At 46.2% G+C, this 13,128-nt stretch overlaps 1 protein-coding gene and 2 non-coding genes across 3 annotated transcripts in view; 2 read left to right on the top strand and 1 right to left on the bottom strand.

The window, feature by feature from the left end:
- Positions 1 to 2,446: 2,446 nt before the first annotated feature.
- trnae-uuc (transfer RNA glutamic acid (anticodon UUC)) lies at positions 2,447 to 2,518 on the bottom strand. Its single transcript has one exon. It is a non-coding gene; the product is annotated as a tRNA-Glu (tRNA).
- Positions 2,519 to 2,749: 231 nt separating this feature from the next.
- On the top strand, positions 2,750 to 2,822 carry trnaa-agc (transfer RNA alanine (anticodon AGC)). The gene has a single exon. It is a non-coding gene; the product is annotated as a tRNA-Ala (tRNA).
- An 8,016-nt stretch (positions 2,823 to 10,838) lies between these two features.
- The window catches only part of nsmfb (NMDA receptor synaptonuclear signaling and neuronal migration factor b), a 32,636-nt gene continuing 30,346 nt past the window's right edge, over positions 10,839 to 13,128 (top strand). The window contains exon 1 of the mRNA XM_053871394.1: positions 10,839 to 11,091. Within this exon, the coding sequence (XP_053727369.1) occupies positions 11,027 to 11,091 (65 nt within the window). The 5' untranslated portion in view covers positions 10,839 to 11,026. The remainder of the gene's footprint in view (positions 11,092 to 13,128) is intronic.

Consider the following 13,128-nt stretch of genomic DNA (forward strand, 5'->3'; position numbering starts at 1 on the left):
CTAACCCTAACTGACAGAGATTTGAGACTTTTCCAAAGGGGAATTAGCTCAAATGGTAGAGCGCTCACTTAGCATGCGAGAGGTAGAGGGATCGACGCCTGCATTCTCCATTTAACACCTGTGGGACCAGAGGACCAACTGAAGTTGGATGTACCTTTTTCTGGACCTCACACAGACAAGTCTCAAAAGGATGGAAGTGCTTCTCACCCAATTTTTTTTTTTTTATTAGTGAAAGAGGTAGCGGGATCGACGACTGCATTCTTCATTTCTGACGGGGAATTAGCTCAAATGGTAGAGCGCTCGCTTAGCATGCGAGAGGTAGCGGGATCGACGCCTGCATTCTCCATTTAACTCCTGTGGGACCAGAGGACCAATTGGAAGTACCTTTTTTTTGGACCTCATAGAAACAAGTCACTAAAGGCAAGAAGTGATTCTCATCCAACCAAGATCTTTCAGAAGGGGAATTAGCTCAAATGGTAGAGCGCTCGCTTAGCATGCGAGAGGTAGCGGGATCGACGCCTGCATTCTCCATTTAACTCCTGTGGGACCAGAGGACCAATTGGAAGTACCTTTTTCTTGACCTCAGACACACAAGTCTCAAAAGGCTTGAAATTCTTCTCATCGAACCATTAAAAATAAAAATTCATTTCGTTGTTCAAAAGTCAAATTGTATGACGGTACTTGAATCTAGTCGACCTTGGCAAGAACCAGGAATCCAAGGAGACCAATGTTGAGAATGGTGGACTAAGACCAGATTGACTGTCACAACCCTGCACCAGAGTTTCTTCGACAGCATGGTGATAGTATGATCTGGTCCACCCCTTCAAGAACCAGGAATCCAAGGAGACAGTTGTTGAGAATGGTGGACAAAAACCAGAGCGACTGTCGAAACATGGCACCAGAGTTTCTTTGACAGCATGGTGATAGTTTGATCTGGTCAGATCAACCCCTAACCCTAACCCTAACCCTAACCTAACCTAATCTAACTCTAACCCTAACTGACAGAGATTTGAGACTTTTCCGAAGGGGAATTAGCTCAAATGGTAGAGCGCTCGCTTAGCATGCGAGAGGTAGCGGGATCGACGCCTGCATTCTCCATTTAACTCCTGTGGGACCAGAGGACCAATTGGAAGTACCTTTTTCTTGACCTCAGACACACAAGTCTCAAAAGGCTTGAAATTCTTCTCATCGAACCATTAAAAATAAAAATTCATTTCGTTGTTCAAAAGTCAAATTGTATGACGGTACTTGAATCTAGTCGACCTTGGCAAGAACCAGGAATCCAAGGAGACCAATGTTGAGAATGGTGGACTAAGACCAGAGTGACTGTCACAACCCTGCACCAGAGTTTCTTCGACAGCATGGTGATAGTATGATCTGGTCCACCCCTTCAAGAACCAGGAATCCAAGGAGACAGTTGTTGAGAATGGTGGACAAAAACCAGAGCGACTGTCGAAACATGGCACCAGAGTTTCTTTGACAGCATGGTGATAGTTTGATCTGGTCAGATCAAACCCTAACCCTAACCCTAACCCCCCAACCCTAACCCTAATCCAAACCCCCTAACCCTAACCATAACCCTAACCATAACCCTAACCCCTAACCCTAACCCTAACCATAACCCTAACCATAACCATAACCATAACCCTAACCCTAACCATTACCCTAAACCCTAACCCTAACCCCTAACCCTAACACTAACCCCTAACCCTAACCCCCTAACCCCCTAACCATAACCCTAAACCCTAACCCTAACCCTAACCCTAATCTAACCTAACCTAACCTAGTCTAACCCTAACCCTAACGCTAACCAAACCCTAACCCTAACTGACAGAGATTTGAGACTTTTCCAAAGGGGAATTAGCTCAAATGGTAGAGCGCTCGCTTAGCATGCCAGAGGTAGAGGGATCGACGCCTGCATTCTCCATTTAACACCTGTGGGACCAGAGGACCAACTGAAAGTACCTTTTTCTTGACCTCAGACACACAAGTCTCAAAAGGCTGGAAGTGCTTCTCAACCATTTTTTTTTTTTTAATAAAAGTTCATTACGTTGTCAAAAGGTCAAACTACATGATGGCGCTTCAATCTACTCCACTTTGCCAAGAACCGGGAATCCAAACAGTCTTGGTGAAAACCAGGTCTACTCACTGCTAGAGCACGTGGGTCTAGTCCACTCAAGACCATTGTTTTAGAATGGAGTGAAATGAACAAAGAGATTGCTTCAATGCAAACCAAGAATCCAGCACGTATGTGACAAGAGGACACCCAATGAGGGTTATGGATTGTGACTGACAACATGAAAACAACACAAATCATGAATGTGGACCTTCAATTGTGGCTGCCGCCGGGGAAGCAGGGTTGGTGGGCCATTGGCTCAAAGCAACCAAGCAAGAGGCACAATGGAATTAAGACTTCTTATCAATGTCTCAGAAAGGAAAACTTTGATTCCCATACCGGGAGTCGAACCCGGGCCGCCTGGGTGAAAACCAGGAATCCTGACCGCTAGACCATATGGGAGCTGTCAAGGCAACACAAGAGCATTGTTGAGAATGGTGGACAAAAACCGGAGTGTCGAAACATGGCACCAGAGTTTCTTTGACAGCATGGTGATAGTTTGATCTGGTCCACCTCTTCAAGAACCAGGAATCCAACACCTGCGGGACAAGAGAACATCCGATGGGGATTGTGGACTGTGACTGACAACATGAATACAAATCCAAACTGACAGAGATTTGAGACTTTTCCAAAGGGGAATTAGCTCAAATGGTAGAGCGCTCGCTTAGCATGCGAGAGGTAGCGGGATCGACGCCCGCATTCTCCATTTAACTCCTGTGAAGTACCTAGGAAGAAGAATAGAAGTAGGGTCAAATTCATTCAAAATAAAAAATGTGGCTTCTTGTGGCAAATATTCTTATACGATTAATTGAGATTAATTCATCTCAAATTCTCTAATTAAGTAGATTAAGCTAATCAAATCCCACCCCTAATATATTTATATATGTATACTGTATATATAAAGCTTGTCGTCCTTGTCGTGCCCTGTCTGCTGACAGAATCCACGCCGCCCGGCAGATTTGATGTTCCTCTCCTCGTCCTTGTGGTTCTCCACACCTCCATCAGGCCACCTTCTCCTCCAGTCACGTGCTGAACTGTGACAAACTCCAAACATGTGGTGAGGCAGGAGGATGTCCACAGGGCCTCATCCGTCACCCAGGAGGGTCGGCTCAGTCTCCAAGCAGGGGGAATGGCGCGTGTTGCTCATAATCACATCCCACTTGACTTATGGAGATTGGATTGGAGAACATGCTCTTGAGCAAGGTCACTGGTGTAATGAGTCCAAATAGAAAAGCATTTTAATCTGCTGCTCTACAGACGGTGTGCGTCGTGGGGACCCCTCAGCTTGAGACACCTTGTGATTTTTTTCCCACTGCATTGATACATGGAGGAGGAAAAGAGCAGGCTGGCTTTTAGAAGACTGCGCTCTAATCCTTCTGCCATGACACATGGGGCTTTTGGAGTGGTGGCAAGTGAGAGATGTTGCAGAGGATTTAGGTATGAAAGCCTGAACCGTTCAGTGCCACCACATTCAAGAGCAAGCCAGTTTGGAGCCTCTGTGTCAAACCCTTTGGAATCCCATGCACTGAACTTCAAAGATCAGGGATATGTGGGTTCAAAGGTGATATTCATTTCAGACCAGAACTACGTCTGCATGTGTGAACCCCAAAGCACTTCGCAATAGATAGACACTTCCGTCATGCAGGCCTTTGTGGCTTTCAGTGTTGACTATTGTAAAGACTTAAGGACACTCAACACTGGACCATCTGGGTCTGTTTCCCATCATGGGAGCAGACCTCCAGATCTGGATGAGTCACCCAGTCACCCAGATAGCAGCCGGACCTACAAGTCTGGTTCACATAAGAATCAAAACGGGCGAATTGCCTTCAGCCCAGACCCATCAGACGGACATCTGGCACGCCGTCGGCAGCTGTCTGGGTCATGTTCCTGGATGTGGCCTGGATCTGAAGCGGACCCGTGCCTTGTGTTAACATGATTTTGCAAGTCCAACAGCTCTGTACTGGCTGTGGCCCATTGTTCAAACAGCAAGACAGTGAGTCACGCAGCAAAGATGAAAGACAATGTGACACCCAACTCACTAGTAAATACTTAACTGTGCTTACTTGTCCAGCGAGCTGATGACACACGTTCATCCACATGCAGTGAACGCACTTGTTTGTGATGGAACTTTCCTTCCCTGCGAGTACATCCGTGTGCAGCCGCACTTTCTCTCTCTCGCTTTATCCCTGCAGAATGCTCTGACCTGATTTCCCATCATACTTTTGCAAACCTCTTCTATTTCCACGCATCTCTGACCATTTCACTGCCTCCCCACTATCATGTTATATTGCTGCAATAAACACCTTTTATCATTGGAGTGCACGCTCCATGCACAATATACTTTACTCCCCCGAGTGCGTTCCATAAAAGTATATTGTTTTTTCACCTGCAGACAAGACAAGACTGACATCACCATCATTGAGCAGCAGAATGGATTCGTGCTGAGAGACACCACCGATCTGCTCGTAGCTGTGAGGATGCCGACGGAGACGTCTAGAGAAGGTCAGATGGAATGCAGGAGGAATCCTACATGACTGATGTGATGGGCTGATGAGGCTTTATGAAACAGTGTTGAGGTGGCGCACTTGTTTTAAAAATGATGTTTTTTCGAAGCCAAGAATTGTAGAACTGAGACTGCCATCTAGTGGGCTCTAAAATGAGGACACCGTTTCATGAAGCCTCACCAACACATTGCTATGGAGAGGAGTTGTGGGGGCATAAGAGAAGTCTGTCAGGTGAAAATGCTGGATGTAGAAAACAGGAGGGAGTGACGTGCTCACGAGGCATCGTGGAACAGCGTCCACACTTTCAGAGCTCAGGAGGTGGCGCTCTTACTTTGAAAATGATGTGAAGTTACATTAAACCAGTCATTCAAGTCCAAATATTTGAAAGCAGAGCGAGCCATCTAGAGGCTTCGGGAAAAGGACAGTGTTACATGAAGCCTTATACGTACAGAGACTTACATGTCGTGATGCGTAGATGAGGTATCATGAAACAGTACTGCACTGTTGGTGAAACAGTGTCCTCATTTTCAGAGGCCACTTGATGGTGCTCTTGGTTTAGAAATGATGTGAGGTTTCATTGAATGACTTGTTCAAGTCCAAACACTTTACAGCAGATAGTGCCACCCGGTGGCCTCTGAACATCAGGACACTGTTTCATGAAACCTCATCTACCCATCAGTACTTAGTCCACCACTAAGTGGAGGTACCAGGGAAGATGCAAAGCGGGAGAGAGTCTGTTAAGGTATGGATGTAATAAAGGAGGACATGAAGACGAGGATAGGTGAAATGATCAAGGACAAGGCTGAAGGCTGCACCAGGTGCCAAAAAAAACAGCACTGAAAAACGTTTGCTTCAACACCTACATGGAAGTTCAAGTGTTATTTCATGGTTAATTATATTTTAAATTGATTCGAAACTGGAAAGTCAAGTCTATTACTGCTACACATTAAATATGAGTGAACCACATTATGAAATATGTTGTTATAAAAGTAATCTGCGAATCCAATATTGAGTCATAAAACCATCAGTAAAACAACCGCTGAATATCAGCGATAAGGCCAGTCTCAGCAGAAGAACAGAAATCATCTGGTTACCATGGCACCTGTCAGTGGTTGGGATATATTAGGCAGCAGGTGAACATTTTGTCCTCATATTTGAATTCAGGAGCAGGAAAGAAGCAGGTTTATATCTCAGTCAAAGTGTTGGCTTGTCAAAATATTCTAAAGTGCGTTTGTGTATTGCGGTTTTCATGTTTTCATTTGGATCACTACACTAAGAAGACAATAGATGAGCCACATCATGCAGATTTATCTACTTCTGACAATAGATACAGCCATCAGAAAAAGAATTTTCAGTGCCTTTTAATAGTTTATGGCATGGAGGGTGCAGCGGAGGCCACCTCAGCTCACATCTGTCACCTGGCTGCAGGCAGCTCGCCTGCCTCTGGGCCGTGTATTGCTGTCTTCCACTGTGACATTTAGCATCGGAGAGGTTGAAATTCATGGTGGAAGCTGGTGGGCAAAGTTCTGCAGCGTTCCTCCGAGACTGAACCCGGCTTTGCTTCTGGCAGCTTTCAGTCTTTCTGTCTCAGAATCTGGCGCTCCTCTCCTCGTTCCTATTTCCTCGTCGCTGCAGCGAAGCAGCGTGTGGGTGGTGTGGACTAGATCACTAACAGCTGATCAGCACCATCACATTGCCATTACCAAGCTTTGAAAGGTGCTCACGTGAGCCCACCTTGGCACGCTCGCCTCCAAATCACCGCACCCTGGTGAAGCCTGTCGAGCACGCGACGGGCTGAGGCAGAGTTCAGGCATTGGTCATGTTTCCTCTCTGAGAATCCTGTCTGCAAACGTTTCAGCCCAGTCTGTCGTCTTTCCATGTGACTGTAGTTGTAAGGGAGTGTAACTGTGGCCAACCATGAGAGACACACTCGCGCAGTGGCTTAAATATTCATCCAGTCGATTTGTTAACGTATTCTGCTCGCTGTTGCCTGACTGACCTCACGTGCAGCGAGAGGAGGCGGAGGAGGGAGCTGGGAGGAGCCAGTGGAGATGCTGAAGACTGGAGTGATGGCTGAGAGCTCACATGAAGTGTGAGCCTCCACGTCCCTGTGTACAGTCCTCTCACTGCTTCGAGTACTTTTTCACGGCAGCAGGTGAAATCTGGAGTGCAGCCACTTATGATGTCTCACGGTGTTTCTCTTGTATGCTGCAGCAGCATCTTGGCTGCGACTCGAGATGGTATTAAGGTCAGTTTGAAATGCTCAGTGAAAATATTCATGCGGGATTCTCTAGCTGAGCTTTCACTCCAGAGCTACCGTATAGGAGGGGGGGGAGGTGACATGTTCGAGGGCTATAATTCTGACTCTCACGACGACTTTCCACCAACTTAAGACCCACCTCCAGCATGGCGACCTACTTCACTCAGGCTCACTCCCATGGAGGCTGTTGTCATGTGACTTTGGCTTCCCAAAGTTGGAGAGTGCTCCTCCATGGTTTCAGAAAATCCTGGCCATGCCAAGTTAGTAGAGTGGGCACTAGGGGGCGTCGTACCCCCCATCGCCCTCAGCCATGTGGAATTATGTACTGGATTTTATTTATGAATAATGTTTTTTTTTCTGTCTAACCAGGACCCCCTCTGGGTTTAACTTAAGAGGTCCAGCATTTGAGCTTCGGTTCTACGGCATCACCATCATGAAGCCGTCACAGCCATCAACATGGTTCCTTCTGCAGATTTCTGGATACAACTCGCACAAAAAAATCAATATTCAGGAGACTTTGTAGCGCACAAATCATAGAAGTCAAGTATCAAAAGCACAGAGTCACACGTTTGATCACTGCCATGAGCCTCGACTAACTTAGCGACAATGCTAGCGGTTGCTAATGTGGAGGTTATGTTGTCGCCTTAAGCCAACAAATGACATCCTCTAATCTTCTGCAGATCATTGTCATCACGAGTGGTGACACAACTGAAACCAGGTTTGTCTTACATTCCCACTAGTCATCGACAAAGGAAGTTACACACACACATGGTCGCACTTCTTGCACGTATCTAACCTTATGAGACTGTCTTCCCATCTGAGGAGCAGTTTGTTTACTTACACTGCGCAGCTGAAGCTCACGCTGCCGTGCGTCACCTAGTCCAGTCATAGTCCAGCTGCATGGCTACATGCTATTTGAAAGTCCAGACTTCGCCAGACTGACGCAATAATTTGCCGTGTCATGTTCCCATGGTCAATTCCTAAATGGTCCCGTGCTCTGAACCCGCTTCTCACTTCCTGGCTACATTTAGAACAGATACAACATGTGGGATTCATTTGCCATGAATCAGATTCTGCTGTATTTCCAATGTTAGTGAGGATCTCACCAACTAGGAAAGTGCTTTGCTACGTACTGAACAAACAAAACAAAATAAAATAAACCTTAGTGCGATTAATTGAGATAAAAACTGTAACCTTTTGACAGCCATGACCAGGAGCTCCAGCCTTCTTCGTGCGTGTGTGAATGTTGGTTTTTGAATTACATCTTTCATATCGTCCAATTGGGCTGAAACACTTTTTCACCCGACTAAATTCTGAGCAGATAAAGTTCCTAAGAATAACCGAGGAGAATTTCTCCAACAGAAGCAGATGATAGAATTTGCGACAATGTCGACGGGCGTTTGTGTAACAAATAAGCCATTTAATCTCCTGAGAGCAGACCTGGTGACACGCTCTTAAATCATGCTAATCTCTGAGTCTGGCCGCCATGAATCAGTATGAGGTGTCAGATTATCAATGCACTTTTATGGATTTGATCACTTGAGGCTGACAAATCTATAGTTCCCAGCTTTCCAAACACGCACGTCGACTGGAGAGAAAAGTCACCTGGAGCTAATGACTCTTCTGTGAGGAGGTGTTTGATCGGGAGTCTTTCAGATCTTATCTAAAAAACGGAGTGTCTATCTATGTGTGAGGGAACAAATGCCTGCGTCGCCATTCACCCTCGGTGCTGAGATAAACAGCGGTAAAGCCTTGTTTCCACCGAACCCTCCCGCTCTTCAGCTGCACGACTACATACGACACATTTGTTCTCCAACGGTTTCAGCTTCAGAGAGGCTTTTTAAGATGCCAGACTCGTGCAAAGGTCCGTCTGCCCACACGGCTCATTAGTAGTCTGCTTTTGATTGTGAATATTGTTAAGAGCTAGTGAGAGAACTCCTGTGTGGTGGCTCTTTTAAGGTTTATAGCTTGTTAATGAAGAATGAGTTGCGCAGTACCTTAGCTCATAATGTGTCTTGAGGCCAATTCGCAACTGAAAGATTTGCGTCTCGCCTGTACAGTTTTGTAAATCTTCCATCGTTTCTATCAATGTGGCAGTAGCTTCTCTTTCCGGACGTCAGCAGAACGGATGTCGAGCTCTCGCCCCACCGACCACTGAACTCAGTGCCCTGCCAACACATACCATCGACACAGATATGTTTTATGAACTATACATCAAAGGTTTGACTTTTGGAACGACACTCCACGTGTTAGTCACATCGTGAGGCTGCGATCGTTTTCATTTCACATGAAAGTTTGTCACGTTTTCACCAAGTTCTGTTGTGACGTCTCAAAGCACGTCCAGTTTGTCATATCCACGCTGAAAAATCTGAAGCCGAGAGGCATCAACCAGTGGCAGACCAGATTTTACAGTAGTGCAAGAAGAATAAGTGACTTCACATCTCGGATTAACGGGTGATGGTTAGGGCTGCTATTTTATTCCCAATAAGCTTCTGAGCTGCTGAATGTTTTTGTCATGGAAGTTTGTTTCCACCATTGACTTAGGCCCATTGGAAAGGATGGAAGCTACAGCGTCCGTATCAGCTGTAAAACAAAACAAACTTTTCAGAACATGATCATATTCCAGTTCAAGGAGAAACAACTAAAATCATCAACTTGTCTTCGTGGGAACAATATATTTTTCGATTACTGTGTAACCAAATCGGACGTGGACTTGAGACGAGAGATATTTCGTGTTGCGCTCAAGGGACTGTCTGAACAAGACAGACGTGTCTGATGGAAAAGCACGTCTCTGGGTGACGGTAGGGGAAGCTAACACCTTCCTCTCTTCTTTTAAAAAACTTAAAAAACAACGCCAAAGTGGAGCCCTTGAAAAATGGAAGTAGACGTCATGTAACAGAACACTTGCGAGTTTTATTTGGATCTCTTTGGACTGTTGGTTGCGCATCATTCCGCACTGAAAAGCTGCCTTCTTGGCCAGTATAGGACGCAGTAGGCCACCTTCCCAACTTCAATGTACGACACCATGAGAGTGAGGATCAGAGGGCGATGACGGCAGTACCTCCCCCTGCCATCCTAAGTTTTGCAAACCCGCCACGCCCTCGACACAAAAACAACCAGTGTAAAATTGGCGTCACTCAAGATTTAAAACAATGATCAACTCAGTGTCGCTATAATAGCTGTTTTCTTATTTCATTAAATTGTAATCAATATTATTTACTTCGTAGTGCGACACATGTAGCTCTGCCAGACAGTGCAGTATAATTACATATGATAAGAACGTCCTGGATATTGCGTGCAGTACCGTTGCCTTGATGCCTCTGGGCCACAGAAAGGTTCGTGCTCTCCATCTTTGATGATTTATTGACCGAGTATTGGCACGCTTTCCTGGGAGAACAATTTCTTGTGGTTTTCCTAAGGTCAACAGAGGTGGCTGTATTGGAGACACAGGTCTAATAATTCTCCCTGTGCGTGTTTGTCTCTGTCCCCAGGTGCCGCACCACTTTAGCCTGAAGATGATGTGCGTCACTGCTGGAACTAATTCCTGCTGATGGCGGACAGTTTGGTGGCTTTGTGCCACCATGTTGTCACAACAAGCTTAAAGGGACAAGCTGCTGTTTTTCAAAGGCGCCGGCTCATATGGACTGTTTTATTGTTTGATGTAACACTTAGACAGAAGGAAATGAAGTCTCTTGTTTGAGTGGGGATTTGGCTGGTTTTAGATGTAACTACAGTACAAATGGCTTCATGATTTCAAATGCATTTATTCTTCTTGAACAAACCCCAGTGTTTGTTTGGTTCCGTATCGCTTGCTTTTACGTGGCGGTGGATGGTAATTACAGATGAGCAAGTGCCGCCCACTCCGGACCGGTACCGAGGCGCGTCCTTATATGGTCGGCGCTTCCTGCTGGACTCTTCCAGTGAGGAGCGGAGCGCGGATCAGTGCGCGTCTCCTCCAGCCGCAGCATCAGCACCAGCACCGGCGCGCTCCTGCCTCCGTATGAGCATGAATGCCATCGTCTACGCGGAACTGCTCGGACTCGGATGATTCACTTCGATCCACGTCGCCGACCTTCTCTTGTGCTTCGCTCGGTCCAGTCACTGTGATGGTCCGCGCTGTTTCTCCGGGGTCGGTTCCTCTTCAGCATGGGAACTGCGGTGTCCAGAAGGAAGAAAAGTGACGCGATATCTTCGGTGGCAGCGAAAGTTCGGTAAGTGCCTCGGTGCCGGTGGTGATTTCCGGACCTGGCTCCATGAGGAATGAACGGGCTTCGTTCCATTTCTTCTTGGAATGGCGCTCTAAACCAAACTCATTTCACTGGTCTCAAACCTCAAAGTTCTTTAACAGTCAGTTTGGAGCGGAGACAAATGGTTTCAAAAGAGCAGTGTTTTGTTCTTGTTATTAAGTGCGTGTTATTGTTATTTAAGTGAGTTAAAATGGTAAAAGAACAACAAGAAGTTCAGAGGAAAAGTGCATGAAAATAGATGGACTGTCAACAGTCGCACAGTTAAAATGTTTGGCAGTAAACGCTCAGGTGTCGGGCAGGTATGACAAACTTTGGGCAACTATATTAGGGTTGTACAAAGTCCAAACGGATTTATGATGGATGAAAGCAATGAGAAAGTCGATGCAGTACATGGTATAAGCATTTTTTTATTTTACTGTGGAATATCATCGTTTGGTCCACATCACAGTTATAGTTACAGGATATAGATACATGTGTGGCACTAGAATGGGTTGCTTTTATTTTTTTTATGTATTTTTATTTTGGGTGTGTGTGTGTGTTTCTCTGGTTTCCTCCCACTGCTTTCCAAACGCTTGTCCTATCGGGAGCTGCAGCTGCACATTGGTCTCCACTACCTTCTCCATCATCCTCACTTGTCACATCCGTCCCATCACGTCTTCCTTTATTACATCCATAAATTCCAAAACCTCTCCCTCTGATACGCTTGTTTCTAATCGTGTCCTTCTTAGTGACTCTCACCAAAATGCTGAGCACCTGCATCTCTGACTCTTCTCTCTGTGTCACTACTGTCCTGTAGAACCCCAAATGCTAGTGATGGGTAGCTGAGGCGTCATGAAACAGTATTGCAGAGTAGATGAAACAGTGACCTAATTTTCAGAGGCCATTAGATAGCGCTCTTGGTTTAGAAATGATGTAAGGCTTCATTGAAATAGTGGATCAAGTCCAAACACTTTACAGCAGACAGCACCATCTGGTGGCCTCTGAACATCAGGACACTGTTTCATGAAACCTCAATGCTGTGCCATGAAGCCTCCAATACCCGTTGGTACTAGCTGATCACACCTGACAGTCGTCTCCACCCGTTCCAGCATGGCTGCACTCTCCTCTTCACCTCACTTCCATTAAACTGGATGACTGATCTCAAACTGCTTTCACTTCCTCTACTCCCCCGTCTTCACTGGTCTTCCTTCCTCTCGTTCACAAACAAACCTCTTCTCTTGAGCGTCACGTCCAACTCTTCTTTATTGTCACTACAAATCACAATATCATCAGCAAACATCATGGCCTATGGCGACTGTCTAACCTCATCACCATGGTGCGCTATAGAGCTGGGAAGCCACAACACAAACAGACACATTCTAGTAGCGTCACCCATCGCATTCGCCTGAACTCAGCATGTGGCGTCCAAGTCCATTTGACCGAGTGCACTCTGCTTATCGTGCTTTTTCACACCTCGCACCAGACTCCTCCATTAATCATCTGAGCACAGCCAGCGTCTCGTGTGGAAGCGAGCCAAAGCAAATGGGTTGGTGTGTCCTTCCCACTGCATCATGGAAAGCTCACGACTTGTCAGGGACCGAACGAACCACATCTTTCCTCGTCGATCTCGCCGCCGAGCTGCGCGTTCTGCCGTCACAGGGCAAAGATGTTTCACCCCAATTCAGTGGGACATATTTGTTATTCAGTGCTTTGTAAATTCAGTGCTTCTCTTTAATTCCTCCTGCCCTCGGTTTGAACCCAGAATTTACTAAAGAGTGTTTCTCCACTCATTTGGAAACGCGGGCACGATGTGCACGTGCCTTGGATTGACCTGCTGAGTAATGCTTGGAAACAAGTGCAGCCGCTAAAATATTAAACCAGGATTGGATGGTCAGGAGATGCAGCGCCGCGTCCTTTCAATCCTGCTCCTCCTGTTGTGGGACACGAGTCTCGTGCATGAGTCACGTCAGACAACATCAGCTTTGACTAAACTGGTGGAGTCGTTCTTCTGCAGTGTTCAGG

This window comes from Synchiropus splendidus, chromosome 7 (genome assembly GCF_027744825.2).
Source record: "Synchiropus splendidus isolate RoL2022-P1 chromosome 7, RoL_Sspl_1.0, whole genome shotgun sequence".
Classification (NCBI taxonomy): Eukaryota; Metazoa; Chordata; class Actinopteri; order Syngnathiformes; family Callionymidae; genus Synchiropus; species Synchiropus splendidus.